Source organism: Dunckerocampus dactyliophorus, chromosome 14, assembly GCF_027744805.1.
Source record: "Dunckerocampus dactyliophorus isolate RoL2022-P2 chromosome 14, RoL_Ddac_1.1, whole genome shotgun sequence".
Lineage (NCBI taxonomy): Eukaryota > Metazoa > Chordata > Actinopteri > Syngnathiformes > Syngnathidae > Dunckerocampus > Dunckerocampus dactyliophorus.
In genome coordinates this window covers 8692099-8709331 of record NC_072832.1, presented here as the reverse complement: position 1 = coordinate 8709331, position 17233 = coordinate 8692099, and the positions used below count along the sequence as shown (strand labels likewise).

Here is a 17233-nt window from a genome sequence, read left to right as displayed (position 1 = left end):
GTAGCAAAGGCGAGTCGGTGAACGAGATAAGTGATCGAATACCCGTGAGTCCCTATACGGTAAAAAAAAAGAAGTAAATTAAAAACTCCAGAGATTTGAACGGCTCGTTCAATACTCGCACATCTCGACTCGGCAATGGTGTTGTGTAACTGCGGGTTTTGTAAGTAGATGCTGCCACGTATAATTCACTGTATGTCAGTCAGATAATTTTATTGTCTGTTGTGCGGAATAATATCGTTTGTCTATCGTTTTTAGTTCGAGCTGCTCGCCTGGACAACCAATGTGTTGTTAGCTGTTAGCTTAGTAGCCTAGCATAGCCATTTAACAATGAACTACATATTACATCGCTGTAGCAGTCTCAAGTTTATAGCCTGTTTCGCTTCGAGAAACGTACGTTTACTCACACCTTAAATAACCCAGAATTATTGTATACTTCCATGCTATTTAAACGTCAGATGCCTTGCTGATATTCTTCAAGATTCAAGGGTCTTGTCAGTTCACCGTGTATCAAAGACAGACACAGAGCATTGAAATTACGTGTTTTCTTCTCTCCACCTGTGCGATTACAATATACAGTATAAAAAGGGCGTTTGAAAGATAAAAAGCTTCCTTTAGCTTGCTATTGTCTTAAGCGTCATGTAGCAGAACTAGCAATATCACTTGCTGCACTCACTCACAGAAAGTGAGTTGCTTATGACCATAATAGTATGTTTGACACATTGATGTCCCTTTCTGGTTGCAGCCACATCACCATGCCAGTAGATGGTTCGGAGGACCAGGCCTCTTTCACCTACTCTAGGCCGGCCAGCATTGCTCTCACCAGGGGAGCCTCAGAAGAGAATGGAGGATCAGCGGTTTGTTCTCAGGGCTCTGAAGCTGCTTCTGCCTGCCCAGATGTTAACGATGCAGAGGGGGGAAACGGCGGTGGGAAATACACTCATAAATACTTTGCATCTTAAGTAAATCAACTGTCCTGGACACTCGTATCTGAGTGTGTTCTCTTCCACTGTTGAATCCAGGTGGTAAAAGGTCTGGAGCACTGCTGCATATCGACCGCCAGCGCATCCAAGCAGCTTCTGCCAGTTCGGGGGCCGATGAGCTGCAGGGTCTTGGTGTGGCCATCTATGATCAGGATGTCCTCGAGCAAGGTGTCCTGCAGCAGGTGGACGAGGCCATCCATGAGGCCAATCAAGCTGCCGCCAAAGCTGAGGCAGAGAAGGAATACGAGTCAGTGCTGGATGATGTCAGGTAACAAAAAGATTTTTGAAGTAGCATTCATTTGGCATATTATGCACATTCACTGTAATCGTAGTACAGTGATCAATTTTGGATACATTGCTCCTCAACTAGCTACTGTATATAAGGTAACATTACAAACGCCTTTCAGTATGATACAGTGAGGTTTTCTTACTTTCAGGTCTGTTTCCGTATCCCTGAAACACATCAATAAAATCATTGAGCAGCTATCTCCGTACGCTTCAGCAAGTAAAGACATCAGTAGGAAGATTGAGTCGGTCAAAAGGCAAAAAGAAAATAAGGTAAGCTCCTGTCAACGATAGTTTGTCATTAAGTTGATGGTGACTGACTGCAATGTTGAACTGGCCTTTTGTTGATTCAGGAGAAGCAGCTCAAGAAGGTCCGAGCCAAACAGAAGCGACTTCAGGCTATTTTAGGAGTAGAGGCCACCCAAAATTTTGAAGATGAGGTTTTGGCAGCGGATGCAGAAGAGACAGGTGAGACTTTTGGGGTTCATGTTTTTGATATTTTGGTGTACAGTCGTCCCTGGCTATATCGCGGCTCGAATTTCGCTCCCTCACGATATCGCAGGTTTTCAAAAAGTAATTAATAAGTGATTGCTGGTCCATGGTTGACTATGACCTAGTATCCTGGTCACTAGGCATCAGTAATGTTATGAGACATGACGTTAGATTACATTACCTTTCACACTGCATGGAGACTGGCTACTGAGCCAGCAGAGCCCAGCCGACATAGCCATGGCTGAGACGGACATGCCTTGGCTGAGACTGAGTGGAAAAAAGGTTCTCCTCTCATTCCGTGTGGAAGTGGTAATTTTTTAGCTTCTTTGTCTACTCCATTTGAAACACTTTCTTAAGTTTAAAAAAAGTAAATTGGAGAGGCTAACTAGTCAGCTCGGTAGCCATTTATGCTTGCAGCGGCTGTCTTTCATGTCCCTGAAGTGATCCTGTAGCCTGCGCAATTTGATAAAACAATTTGATTAAACAATAATAGGAGGGTAAAAGTGACTAATGGGGTGTAATTTCATGGCTACAGGGCTCTAATAATGTTAAAACCCATATTTTGAAAGTCCTAAACATGTTTTTTATGCTCTTAACTATGAAAATAAACTATGAAAATATTCCTTTTATTAATACTGAATCCTACTTCGCGGAAATCGACTTATTGTGGTCGGGTGTGGAACCAATTAACTGCGATAAACGAGGGACGACTGTACCTTAGGGTTGATTTTACAGTTTTTCAGGAAGAAGAACCTTTTTTATTGGCCCCTCTGCAAAACAAATGTTGCATAAAATTGTTTAAACTTGTTTACAGCCATGCATATTAGTCATCTGCTATACAATAGTCTAGACATATTGCAGTATAACGTACCTATGCTGGATTTGAGACTGCTGGGAAGTCGGAAATATCCTACCCTGAACCCACAAGGTCAAATGAAAACAAAAAACATGGCTGATGACCTCTGTATGCTCGTATTTGCTCTGTTTGGAAATAAATGGTTTGACTGACAGCCATGCTGACAACAAAATGTAAGACGATTTTTTTCGTAGCCGAGATCAATTTCAAATGATATTTTACAGAACACCTTCAGACAGAGAAGACATGGTATGGCATCAATGCATTTATTTCCATGCTAAACGGGTTGTGTTCTTTGTGGATGTTGCAAATTACTGCAGTCAAACTACATTTCATCGAATGCAACATAAAAAAATAGCAGACCCCACAGATTATTTGTCAAGTGCTAATACTTGTCAGTATGTGTGTGTGTGTCGTTCTAGAGCCTGGCCCGTCAACACTGGGCAGCATGCTCATGCCATCTCAGGAGACAGAGTGGGAGGAACTTATCCGGACAGGTCACATGACGCCTTTTGGTACACGAATCCCACAGAAGGAGGAGGTCAAGAAGGAGCCTCGGAAACTGATGCTGGCTGAGAACTCTGCCTTTGATCAGTACTTAGCCGACCAGGCCAAGCTGGCGACCGAGAGGAAGAGAACCCCTCTCTTGAAGAAGAAGAAGAGGTCTGGACTTTGTCCTAATAGGGACGAAACCAGAAGAACCGCTTCCTCTCCAAAGGATAAGAAAATGCGTAAGCGCATGCGAAAGCTCCAGATAACCGCTCTGAAGGCTCATCCCAAGGCAAGACCCAAGTCTGAGCCACAAGCACCCAAGCCGAAGAGGAAGCCTCAAATTGAAGGTGAAGAGGTTGACAGCGAGGGGTCAGAGTACCTGCCGAGCGATGAAGGATTTGATCCTGACCAAGAGGAGAGAGACGCCATGGAGGAGGGCTACGGGAACGATGATGACGATGACGAGTATGAATTGAAACCATACAAGAGGAAAAATGATGCAAAGGGCAGGAGGGGGAGCAAGAAACAACAGAGCGAGGAAGAGTACTCCCCTGAGAGCTCAGATGAAGTTGAGGATGTCAGGAGGAAAGAGAAGAAATTCAAGGATGATGGGGATGTTGAATATTACAGACAGCGAATAAGGTACCTGATTATACCTTACATTTGTCATCAGTTCAAATCTAATTTAACAACATGGCAACACTTCATAGTACAGTGGAACCTCTAAGTTGGAATAACCTGAAAATTGTAGGAAACATCGGAGGCCGCCCATCTTGTAAAAAAAACCCCAGCATAGTTGAGAGGGACTTCAGCATAGCGAGCATTCAAAATATTAACATCACAATTGAACTTTTAGGCGTTTTTTTTTTTGGTTTGTTTTGTAAGAGCAGCAAGGAAGCAGCGAAAATCTGATGATGGCCATACAGCCAAAATAGGAAGTTATCACTACATAGTAGTACACGCCTCTCTGTCCTGGCTGCGCAGTACAATATGGCTAAAGTGATACACTATAAAGTCAGCTGCGGTTAGGCTTGATATTACTGGCACATGCAGTAATCTAACCTTGCCTGTTATATATTAACGATATACAGTCGTCCCTTGCCCCATATAAGGCACATATAGACGCATTCAATATGCAGTATTTTACACTGGTCAGCAGGCGAACCATACAAGCGCCAGTCGTGATCACCAGAACAACAAACTTTTATTGCAGGTTTGAATTATCCAGCTAAAAATAACCTCTGAACCTCCGACATCACTTTTTGTCTACACATCCTGCACACATTTATTGCAACACACAAGTTTTATTTATGTCTTAAATAGTTCATTTTCTCAGGTCATATCTACTACATTGGGTAATATGAGTATAAAGGTGACTATATGGCTGTTTTTTTCATGTCTAGAGGATTCTAATAATTATTTAGAAGATAGTAAACGTTAAAACGATAGTAAAGGTTTTTTATGCTCTTGCTATGAAAATATTCTACTTTGCGGAAATTCACTAATCACGGTGGGGTCTGGAATCAATTTTAAACAAACGAGGGATTACTGTATTGTTTTTAAGATTTTTATTCAATGGTTAGCTTTTTTTGTACACTTGTGTCTTGTGTGATAGTTAAGGTTAAAAAGCGCCATACATGAAACTTTGAAAACTGCTGCTTTATGCTTGACCTAACAGTTTGACTTTGGGACAGATTTTTTTTTTCATCATATACTACAGGTATGATAGTTTTGAGCAAGGTCCGAGACGGTCCAGTGTAGTTCTGTACAACAAAGTTTTAAGCAGCAAGTCTTCCTCTTGAAGAAAGTGGGCAGATGATGAGATTGAGCTTTTTTCAGTTTTGCAATGGCACAGTGCAAATGTGTTATTGTTATTGTCCATTAGTTAGTTGCTTTCTGTTGGCTGCATGGTGCCAGAGGAGAGTTAATCCCAGATGAGATTGGCAGCTGCTTCTTGACTAAGCAAATTCACTCCCTTTTTTTTTTTACTCCGCCTTTCTCTCTCCACGCTTTCACTCTGGCCTAATTATCCTGCTGCACATGGTTTTATACGTGCGCTCACTCTCATGCTCAAATTAGGGGAAGAGCAGCCCTAATGAGATTTTATATTTATAGCTGCCAAATAAATTGTGTTGGCATGTGTCCTTTTTTTTTTCAGCACTACAATGACTGAATGTCATTTCAGCAACGCAGACGCAGCATGGCTGCGTGAGGCCGGCCTGTGCAAGGAATGGTGTTATTAGAGCAGTTTGTAGTTGGGGTGGAGGCATTAAGATGGTGGTGGTGCAGAGGGGGCAGAAAAGTGTAATTAACTGAACCAATGCTTAGTCTTGACTTAATTAGAGAGCATGGTCTCTCAGGCCCAGCTAAAGGACCAGTTTTGTGGCAGGGTGACAGGACTAGGCCCAAATGAAGATGGATTCTTATCCTCTCCACCTCACACCTTTCTGGGGAACTCACACTACTAATTGTCTATATCAATCTTCATTTGCTGCGTGACGACTCTGCCATTGCCTTTTGCTGCGGCACTATTACACCTCTTCTCCTTTTACATTTACCTTTTTTGCTCCGGAGCGCCCAAATCTTAAGGGACCCCTCAAAACAGTTGCCTTTTTTAGAGTAGTTTTAAACCAACACCCATCCATTCATTACCTCTTAAAAGCATCTGTCTCAGCATCTGCACAATATAATGACATCATTAACGCTTTCAGACTACTTACTAGTTAAGTACTGTGTTTGCGTTTGTATCACGCATTCATTCGTTTGTACTTCTTCCCACCAGGAGGTGGAAGCGACAGCGTCTCAGAGAAAGAGAGGAGAGGAGGGAAAGAGGCGAGGAGCTGACAGACGACAGTGATGCAGAGTTTGATGAAGGCTTCAAAGTGCCTGGCTTTCTCTGGAAGAAACTTTTCAAGTAAGTTGCAATGTGAATAAGTAACCTTCTAGGAGGATTTTTGTCCATATGTTTGGTTTTCTTACGGTGAGCTACTTCCTGTCATCACTAGGGATGCTCCTATCGATCGGCCACCGTTCATTATCGGCTGATTTCTGTGAAAAAGCATGTGATCGGCATATGCCGATAAATGCCTTTCCACACCAATCACAAAAGCTGATCACCTCTGGCTCGTACTATTTCAGCATGCATGCAAGAGATCGTCCCCTGTCCACTTTCCTTCATGATGCGCAGGCGTGCCACACTGCAAACAAACATGTCTGCCGCGTGGAACATAGCAGCCGTTTGTCAGAGTGATATCAATTTTGCATACATTTTTTAATTACCCATTTTTTGGGCCTCCTGGCAGTCACCTTGGAATTGTCCTAGTTTTTCTCTCTTATATGAATGGCACCTTGGGCCTATAGCACTCATAAATGAATTAAAAAATTTATACTTAATCTATGTGATCGGTATTGGCCGATTTCACTCATGAGTGATTGGAATCGGCAGCACAAAACCCTGATGGGAGCATCCATAGTCATCACTGTTCATAGGCAACCTCACAAGTCTTTATGAACAAATTTGAACCTTTTCAGCATCTACTGGTAAATTGTAACTTAACACGAACAAATTATTTGAAGCAGTTTTTAAGCTAATTGTATGAAACGCAGCCAGTTATTTAATTTATTACTTTTAAAAAGTTTATGGTCCTCTCTTTTGGCAATAATTTGCATATACACCTACACTCTTTGCCCTCGAGACCAATTTGTTCTAATTGACTCCCATCATAACCATATATTTTGTGCTTTTTCATTGAAAAATATCAGGGGTATTATGACCAAAAGGGCAGATGTGGTGAGAGTTTTGACTCGATTTTATTTTCTGGTCAGGTACCAACAGACTGGAGTGCGGTGGATGTGGGAGCTCCATTGTCAGCAAGCAGGCGGCATCCTGGGAGATGAGATGGGTTTGGGTAAAACCATTCAGGTCATCAGCTTCCTGGCTGGACTCAGCTACAGCAAGCTGAGGACCAGAGGATCCAACTACAGGTGCATGCACAAAAAAAAACATGTACACAAAGCTTGGCCAGAGACTCAGTGTCTGTATAGTATGAATATTTGATTAGGAGGATTTCTGCTTGAGTGTGCTCGTCTGAATTATTTAACGTGTTTCAATTATCGGACTCTTGACTTTGCTCCTGCAGACATCAGAGAATACACTGACACCGTTTGAGTGTCTTTTCATGAACACTTAAGAGGAATCTTGGAGTCATGAAATGGCTACGCAGCAGGCGCCGGCATCATAAATCAAATGTATAAAACCTGGTGCAGGGGTGGTGATAATCTGGTTTTACTGCGCAAATTGTGCATTTGGTAGGCGGAGCTTCCCTGACGGTCAATATTCTGTCTGTAGAAGTCCACAAATTGATTGCTTGCAAACTCAATTATGGTCCAATATCAATAGCTTCCACTGAGCTGAGGTTCATACGAGGCCATTAGTGTGTATGGCTTTTCTGTGTGTGTGCGTTTGCGCGCGTAGGTGTGTTTGTAGGTTGTCACTGAAGTAAATTTGTAAAGTGATCATTGAAGGAAGCATTCTGGGTCCCTATTGTAATTGTTCATCCACCCTTACCCTATGTGCCTCACATAAGCTGTTTTTCTTCTCCCTGGGATTTGCCTTTATTTTGTGTAATTTTGTTTAGGAATTATTACTTTAATTTGCCAAATTTGCTGATATTTTCCAATTTCCATAGTAATAAAGCTCTTAACCCCCTTGTTGATGCACCTCTTCACACTATATTTGCTTGTAGGTATGTTGGTCTGGGTCCAACTGTCATCGCGTGTCCTGCTACAGTCATGCACCAGTGGGTGAAGGAGTTCCACACGTGGTGGCCTCCTTTCAGAGTTGCTGTCCTTCATGAGACCGGCTCCTTCACCAGCAACAAGGTGTGTGTGTTTGTGGTTTTATTTATGTTTCGAAAGAGAGCTGTTAAGTTTTCGATTGAGTCTTTTTTCCTCCGTGGGGCACTAGAGGCTAATACATGCACCATTAAGGCTTGAAACCACATAGGAGGAGATATTTTTTTAAAACACTTTAAGGAGTTTTATTTGTTGCAGGAAAAGCTGATTCCTGAGATAGCATCTTGTCATGGTATCCTGATAACCTCATATTCAGCAGTGAGGAACTTGCAGGACACCCTGCAACGCTATGATTGGCACTATGTCATCCTTGATGAGGGCCACAAGATCAGAAATCCAAATGCTGGAGTCACCACAGCCTGCAAACAGGTGTTGTTTAAAACAATTACATGTGTTTGGAAGGATTTGATTTCTAATATATCTGGCCGTCAGATTACTTCACTGTGATTGATGTTTCCTTTTTTTGTTGCTCTCTCCAGTTTCGTACTCCTCACAGGTTCATCCTCTCTGGCTCTCCCATGCAGAACAATTTGAAGGAGCTGTGGTCTCTGTTTGACTTTGTCTTCCCTGGAAAACTGGGCACTTTGCCCGTCTTCATGGAGCAGTTCTCTGTGCCCATCACCATGGGAGGATACAGCAATGCCTCACCTGTCCAGGTACTGCTCCACGCACGGTTGGACTTTTTGTACAGTTTGTCCTTCAGTGTCTTTGTTGTCTTTAACCTAAAATTATCCAGTCATCCTCCCATTTTCCAAAGCATGTCATGCATCATGCATTGTGGATCCATGCAAAGGAACTTGAGTTTGTCCGGTGTGTGCGTGCGTGCGTGAGAGGAGAGGCAAAAGTGGAAAGCCAGTGCAGAGCTAGCCCGTCATTAGTGTCCAATCGTTAATAACCCACTGACTGAATGGATTTAATTATTTAAGATGGCTATCGAAGCTTCTTCCGCTGTCTATAATAAAAACCTTTACTAATTATTAATGTTATTAAATGGTCAGACAAAAGCTACGCCCAGCTGCCTTATCCTCTTCTTGAAATTCACAGAGCTTGTGTTTCTTTGTATGTATAACTAAAAGTACATAAAAACATATGGGAGGGGTGGGGCTATGGGATCCATTAATGAAGCACGCGTTTACACCCCCATGTGAATCCACTCTGAATCATCTGCCGCTCTCTCTCACCTCGCCTACACTTGAGCCCTAAATCCTCGCCGTATTATTGTCCCCTCTAGCTCTGCCGGGGGTTTCTTTGATCTCCCTGTGGACCCCCAGTGAGTTAATGTTTAAAAAGCTAACCGGCCCTCAGCATAAGGTGAAGAAGTCTCGTTTTAGTGGCGTGGGGTGGGTCTCCAGTTGTGTCCCCCGGGACGGACAGCACTCTGCTCAGTGGTAAATGGCTCATACTGCTCAGAGGTGGTGATGAAGTAGTGGAATCGGGGCATAAAAATGACAATCATGCCCCAGGAAACATCCTCACTGACAGGTGCTGGAGTTGACGGGATGACCCGCTCTTTGCTGCAGTCTGTTCATACTTAAGCATAGAAGTAATCAAATCACTTGTTCATCTTCAGGTCCAGACAGCGTTCAAGTGTGCATGTGTGCTGAGAGACACCATCAATCCTTATCTCCTTCGTAGAATGAAGGCCGACGTCAAGACCAACCTCGCCTTACCTGACAAAAACGAACAGGTATTCCTCATATTGTGAGACATTTCACACCAAAACAACTCTGTTCATAATAGTACAGATTGGAAAGGTAAACATGATCAGGCCTGCATTTGCACTGATGGAAATAGCTTGACTAACATGACTGTGTACCAACACAACTGTTACTTATTTTAACACGCAATGTGACATGGTACACAGATGTGTGTAAATGTGCACAGAAGAAATAGTAATAGATAGTAATGCCCTTAAGGTAATCCAATTTGGAATTCAACCAAAAATTTGCTTGAGAAAAATGCCGCTAAAGTAACACAAAACCTTTGATTGTTCTGCATCACCATCCATGTCTCACGAGACCTCAGTTCAATGAGCATCACTCTTGCCTTTATCCTTCATCTTTAAAAGCAAGACTGAGAGTGTTGTACTGTTCTTACATTTTTTTTTAAATAATAGTGGTTAATATCTGTTTATTTGACAGTTAGAGATATTAAAATGCTACTCAGGTTTTATGATGATATTTATGGGAAGATTATGGAAATTTTTTGATCCCCAAAATCTTGAGTTTGGTGTCCAGTGTACCCTCAGACATTCCACTGTATTTGGTCATATGATCTCCTCATTTGCACAGAATACTTTGACATATCAGCAATGCCCACTACCACACCACTGCAATTTGTACACAAAGGAAAGATGCTAAAAAGTGAAACATCAGTTATTTTGATACCCTTTCCAACATTTGACAATTGAAGCGCAAAAAATGAAGTACCCAACCAAACTTGTTGGAAACTGGGTTTGAGTATTAAATGGTCTCTTGTTCCTATGTTGAGTGGGATGTTTATCAGATTGGAGGGGATTTCAAGGATTATTCCATAACTTTGCATGGCCTTTTCAAGTGAAGCCGGCTAATAAAGTCCTGCTAAAGTAAAAGGAGCAAGTATTCATTAAGGTGGGCTGGTCTCTGGTCTGTCCTTGAGTCTGATGCTGCTTGACTCCTCAGTTCACTTCAGCTCATTAAGTCCCTCCCCGGGGACACCAGTGCCTCCAAAACACACTTCTTCCTCTTGTAATTTCTCTGCTTGCACGCCCCATTTCATCAAGGGGCTTTAAAGAGGATGTTCACTACTCACACACTATCCCGTGTATGTGCAGGTCCTATTTTGCAGGTTGACACAAGAGCAGCGGCAAGTTTACCAGAGCTTCTTGGACTCTAAAGAAGTCTACCAGATACTGAACGGGGACATGCAGGTGAGCAGAATGGCTCAACAGTTTTTATGCACCTTGTTATGTAGCACGCTGCATCAAAAGGACAAGGAGGGCACATCTTGCGGTCAAGCAGTCGACTTCCAGGAACAAAACAAGCCTTATTCATTATTTTACCTCCTTAACAAAAGAATTTGAATTAATCCATCACAGATATTTATGCGTATGTACGCACATTATTTGTTGTGTAACATAAATTTTGGTTAGGCTTACTTTTAGTAGTCTTTAAGATGTGGAGGTGGTACAGATGCTGTTCTCACATTAGCCAGACCCTGGAGAGAGTCTGCACCATTTATCACCACTAACCAAATGGACGTGGTTGGAGAGCCAGGGTGACCACAGCAGATTGCGCGCGCACGCACGCACGCACACACACACACACACACACACACACATACTGTGTATATATACATTCAGTGGTCACTCTGAGTCCATTAACCACCATTACTAATGCAGTGACCACTGTGCCTTCATCAAAAAACATGGCCCTAATTGTGCGTAAATAAGTTATGCAGCTTATTCCTGGATGTGTTTTATCTGTTTAAAGGTACAGTGTTGTGAAGACAGTGGATGTTACTTTACTCAGTGCTTTTTAATTGGTTGTCTTCCATCTCAAGAATCAAGGAGCTTTATTGTTAATTCTACAGCTATGCATTACATGACCCACAGTGCAGACATAGATAAAATGTAATACAACTAATTAATATAATGCAAATTAGAAAACAAATCCCTGTGTTTGGTGTTTTTGTGCCCTGCTCAGGTTTTCTCAGGCTTGATAGCGCTGCGTAAGATCTGCAACCACCCAGATCTTTTCTCTGGAGGGCCCCGGCTGTTGAGGGGGATCCCGGAGGAGTCGCTGACAGAAGAGGAGCACTTTGGCTACTGGAAACGCTCGGGCAAGCTAATCGTGGTGGAGTCACTGCTGCGTCTTTGGTTCAAGCAGGGTCAGAGAGTCCTGCTCTTCACGCAGTCTCGACAGGTATTTTTGCAGCCAGGATGTCATAACATTGGCCTCCACTAGCAATGCTTGTGCTTGTAGAATGATAGAGGGAGAAGGTGAGGCGTCTGTCGACATAGTCGATAGCAATGAGATTACAACTCAGAGGAAATCTGAGACCCTCCCTGTCGGTATCCCTGTCCATATAGTATTAATCTGCCTTAATCCTGTTAGTGATAATCCAAAACCCCTCCCCTTCTTTTCTGTTTCTCCAGCCTCATTTCTCACTTTTCCCTTGCAGATGTTGGACATCTTGGAGGTGTTTGTGAGGCAGAACAGCTACAAGTACATGAAAATGGACGGCACGACTTCCATAGCTTCCCGACAGCCCCTCATTGCGCGCTACAACGAGGTACGGATTAGTCATCCCTAATGGCTCTGAGTGTTTCCCATGAAAATCCCCTCCTGAGGGACAAAAGGCTTGCGAAGATCCGTGCTCACCCTGAGGTGGAGACACTAATTGATGGCAAGCTGTTGTTCATCTGGATCCTCCTTATTATCTCTTTGCTGCTCAACTCCAGATACATCGCTAAGCAGAACAATGTTTTATTACCATTTATCATAACCAACCTCCACCGTCAATTTGCTTTATTATTAAATATGACGGTCTCTGCAAATCGTAATGGTAAAATGTATCATTATTTTAAGCTTTACAATTAGTGGGAACTTGGTTTCATACTATTTCTGGGAGGGAATAAGAGCAGACATGATAATGTTCACACTATTAGGTACATCTTCACAATCTAATTCCATTCAGAGCTGTATTCAAATTCTGCCTTTACATAACCAAGCTCAGTTTTTGATTGACAGATTGAGCAATGTAGATCATTGGAGTTTGCAGTGTTGTACTACTGCACTGCTATTAATTCCCTTCTGGTATACAATTAACAAAATAAAGTATTATCCGTATATTATTATACAATATACAGTATAATATTAGGAACAGCTTTTAGTATGATCGCTGAGCGTTCCATAATAATCTTGGTAATAGACCAAGCTGTTAATCCATTTTGAAGAGTAAAATCTGTCTTTTCTTTTCTGCGCAGGACACATCTATTTTTATCTTCTTGTTGACCACTAAAGTGGGAGGTCTGGGAGTCAACCTGACAGGAGCCAACAGGGTCATCATCTATGACCCTGACTGGAACCCCAGCACTGACACACAGGTTCAACCCACACACACACACACACACACACACACACATTTGTAAAGTTGAGGTTGGGGTTAGAGTGAAGCTCATGTTAGTTATTTGGGACTACATATAACTACGTTTCAGGCATGCAGGTGTGTTACCAAGATATTTGCTTGGATTGTTGACAGGCAAGGGAGCGGGCTTGGAGGATTGGTCAGAAACAGCAAGTGACCATCTACAGGCTCCTCACTGCAGGGACTATTGAGGAGAAAATCTACCACAGGTCAGTCACTGCCATTGTGTTTTTGTGAAGTTTGGGGATTTGGGCCTGCTCTGAGAAAACGGCCTGAGTCTAACAGTTTTTCTCTTTTGAATTCAGGCAGATTTTTAAACAGTTTCTGACTACTAACAGTTTTTCTCTTTTGAATTCAGGCAGATTTTTAAACAGTTTCTGACTAATCGTGTTCTGAAGGACCCCAAACAACGGCGGTTCTTTAAGTCCAATGATATATATGAGCTATTCACTCTAGCTGACCCAGATGGGACAAAGGGCACAGAGACTAGTGCTATATTTGCAGGTATGCGCTTGTTTTCTTGAAGGGCTTCATCTCTAGTAAGAATTGTTTACATTGTGTTTGGGTTGTGACTGCAGGTACTGGTTCCGATGTTAAGGCACCTAAAAAACTAGACAGGACGCAGCGCAACAAACCCTCCAAGGTGGACCAGAATGAATTGTGTGCAAACAGACATTCCTCAATGAACATTCCGACGTCTCCAAGTAGAACATTATCTCAGGGCCAATTAAATGGTAACATGGACATAGTAAACAACCACAATGGCGTGGATGCGCACTCCCATATATCAGCCAGTAAGCAAAATAACTTAAGCCAAGAGAATTTTAACGACGCAAACTGCAGCCAGAAGCACAGGAAGAAGAGGAAGCACTGTGACTCCAACACTGTGGAAAGACATAAAAGTAAGAAGCATAAACGCAACAAGGACGCTCGCTTTGAGGGCCAGCGCATCTCTCACTTGGTGAAGAAGCGAGGATACACGAAAGTGGAGACTGCCGAGCAGCCTGGCGACCAGAAGAAGTCAGATGATTATGTTTTGGCAACGCTCTTCAAGAAATCTGGTAAGTACTGTGCTTTTATTTTCACAAACGTTCTGTGCGGATGCTTATTATTGCTCCTATCTTTCCAGGAATCCACAGCGTCATGCAGCACGACTCCATTATCGAGTCCTCCAATCCAGACTACGTTCTGGTAGAGGCGGAGGCCAACAGGGTGGCTAGAGATGCCCTGAAGGCCCTCAAAGTCTCACGTCAGCAGTGCAGACTGACCCTCAGTCGACACCCTCCACCACCCGCACGGTACTGACCCACATCATGTTGTGTTTGTAGCCTCTTGTTTATGACATACTTCCTCAGGTTGTACCACCTCTGCTCTCTCCAGGAAACGCTTTGGACAAAAGAAGAATTCTCTCCTGGTTGGACCATCTGTCCAGACTATGTCCACTTCCAACAAATGCAAGGTAAATGTGTTTTTGTCAAGGTAATTCTGTAGTGCAAAGACAAAAGTGCGTCATTGTACTGCAAACTCTTGTTTTGACTCTACATGACAACAGGGTTTTTAAAAACTAGACATTTTTATGGGTGGTTTGTGTTTTTTTGCCATTTGCTTGTCCCATAATATACTGTAACCCTTGCAAACAGTGGGGCTCTACTGCATACTAAAATCTAAGCTTTACTTAGAATAAGAAAGTGGAATCTGCCAACAGAACAACATTTCACTTGTTCTGTTGGCAGATTATGGACAGAATTGTCACTTAAGTGTTGAAGCTAAGAAACACTTGAGCATTTTGACCCAAATATAATACAACCCTGAATATAAGACATCCCAACTACTCTTTTTCCCTGTTTTTGGGGAAAATACAATTTAGTGAGACAAAATGTATTTTTTATTTTTTTAAAATCATGTTTTCAATGAAATAAAACCTGGTAGATTGCAATATTTGTTGCGGCTGCATAGGTCACTGGTGTGTGTGACAGGAAGAAAAGCTCTGCAGTAATTTGGCGCCACCTGCTGATTTGCATTTATAAATCTCCAGATACCGAATATAAGACCCTCCTTTTCAGATTTATAATATTTAGTCATGAGACTGGCCCCCACACGCTGTGGAAATGCAAGCCAAGCGTGTCAAACTGAACTGTATCACATGGTACGAATGTGGCTGTTTGGTTCTAGAAAAGCTCTAGATTGTCCATAGGTGTGAATGTGAGCATGAATGTTTGTCTATATGTGCCCTGCAATTGACTGGCAACCAGTCCAGGGTGTACCCCACCTCCCGGACTGATCAGCTACCATACTTCTTTTTGTTTAGGATGCTGCCATTATAACAAAGACAAAGTCAAAAAAGCCTGGTTCAGGGGCTCATTTCAGCGGGGAGATGGCTGAAACTGACTCGAGCTCTGCCCCTCTTTCCTCATCCACCCTGCTGGACAAAATGAAAAGCCGCAACCACCTCAGCCTTCCCTCTGTGAGCCACAGAGGAGGAGGAGAAGAAGAGGAGGAGGACCAGGAGGACGGTGCCGAGCGCTCACGCTCCCCTCCACCTCCACTTACTGAGCACGACGAGCTCCTGGCGGACCTCCGCAACTTTGTGGCCTTCCAGGCGCACGTGGACGGGGAGGCCAGCACGCAGGAAGTGCTGGAGTACTTCAAACCCCGACTGAGGGAGAATCAGGCGCCCGTCTTCAGAGAACTGCTCAGGAGAGTATGTGACTTTCACAGGTCGTCTGGACAAGCGGGCATCTGGAGGCTCAAGGAGAACTTCCGCTAAGTTCACAAATACAGTGGAACCTCGAAGGCCTGCCACACAGCACGGGTCCACCTCGCATAGTAGTAAGAAATAATCTGCTCCAGAGACAAACTGTCACCATTCCAAAGTTACATCTTTATGCAACGTTTAGTGCAAGTTTACCACTGTACAATGAAACTGTGACCATATTTCTGGTTCCATGGTCATCAGTCCTCTCTGTCTTTATGCTCTCCCTGGTGTCCTCCTGTGGTGGCCTCGCATAAAAGCCAAAGAAGCAAAACACCTCTGACATCACACACAATAAAGGTTTTTATGCCATTTTAAGGGAATATTTTGACCTAGTTTGAGGTTCCACTGTACTTGTCAGTAGTAGTTTCGACCAACTCTCGACGCACCTCAAAATCATCCAGTTCATTCTTGTTTTGTATGAAATCTACATTACTGTAACATGACAAATAATTGCACAAGATGTCATACACTCCACTGGCAATGTGTGTAATTTATTCACAAGTTTTTATTTGTATCTGGTCGTACTTGAATTTACTGTAAAGACAAAACGGACTCAACTGCTTCATTCATGCTCCTCAAAGTGGAACTCTATGCAAGATTAATATCTCAAATCATGGTAAAATTTGCTTATTTTTGACCAAAAAAATATTTTTTTGTTAGCAGCACTTTCTGTTGACCAGTTTGCTTGTCTTAAGTCAAATTTGTACTAAAATTGTAGGTATATGACTTCAAATAAATTAATAATCCACCTAGGAGAAGAACATTAAAAATGTTGAAGAAACACTTGGGCCCTTGATTTTGTAGATATTTATCTTGGATTTCCACACACTGTACTCCTGTCTCAGTCATTACCTCATTTTCTAATGTGTCACGTGTCATAATGTAGGAAATAGAAATACAAATTAAATGTGCCATTTGAACGAGTTGTTTATTGTTTGTTTTTATAACAGTGTATGCAATACATTCCTATAGTGTGTTTCTATTTTTGTGCACCTTTTCATATCATTTAGACTCCCAGACCTCCACTGGGGTGTTCCTGAAGGTTTTTGGCGTAATGAAATGCAAGAAAAGAAAGGCGCGTGAAAAGGAGATGAGATCCACTTGAGGCCTCCTCCAGTAGTCGTCTGGAGCAAATATTGGGATAAAGTTATCAACCCCGTTATTTGATTTCAATTTTCTGCACGCACCTCGCCATGCAGGTCATAACACCAAGTTTATTTTCAGCGGTGCATAAATTAATTACGCGCATTTAATAACTAAAATATCATTATATTCCCCCTTTAATAACATAAACGCTGCACGCCAGGGAAAGGCTTTAATAGCGCGGGGCCGTGTAACTGGCCATTATCCGCCTGTAATGATATTACAGAACCAATTACGCGCCATTAGAAG

At 42.6% G+C, this 17233-nt stretch overlaps 1 protein-coding gene across 2 annotated transcripts; it reads left to right on the top strand.

The window, feature by feature from the left end:
* The first annotated feature begins 80 nt into the window (after positions 1–80).
* Positions 81–16781, top strand: ercc6 (excision repair cross-complementation group 6). 2 transcript variants are annotated; one of them, XM_054799455.1, is made up of 22 exons: positions 81–160; positions 743–924; positions 1020–1248; positions 1418–1538; positions 1619–1733; positions 3036–3747; positions 5888–6019; positions 6931–7089; positions 7851–7986; positions 8158–8328; positions 8439–8615; positions 9530–9646; positions 10772–10867; positions 11643–11861; positions 12121–12231; positions 12926–13045; positions 13201–13295; positions 13445–13590; positions 13665–14147; positions 14216–14384; positions 14467–14545; positions 15395–16781. In XM_054799455.1, exons 2-22 carry the CDS (start codon positions 753–755, stop codon positions 15851–15853), a joined length of 4218 nt encoding a protein of 1405 aa, XP_054655430.1. In that variant the 5' UTR covers positions 81–160; positions 743–752; the 3' UTR covers positions 15854–16781. The 2 variants fall into 2 exon arrangements, with proteins under 2 accessions (XP_054655430.1, XP_054655431.1); XM_054799456.1 differs by lacking the exon at positions 81–160 and adding an exon at positions 169–390.
* Positions 16782–17233: the final 452 nt, after the last annotated feature.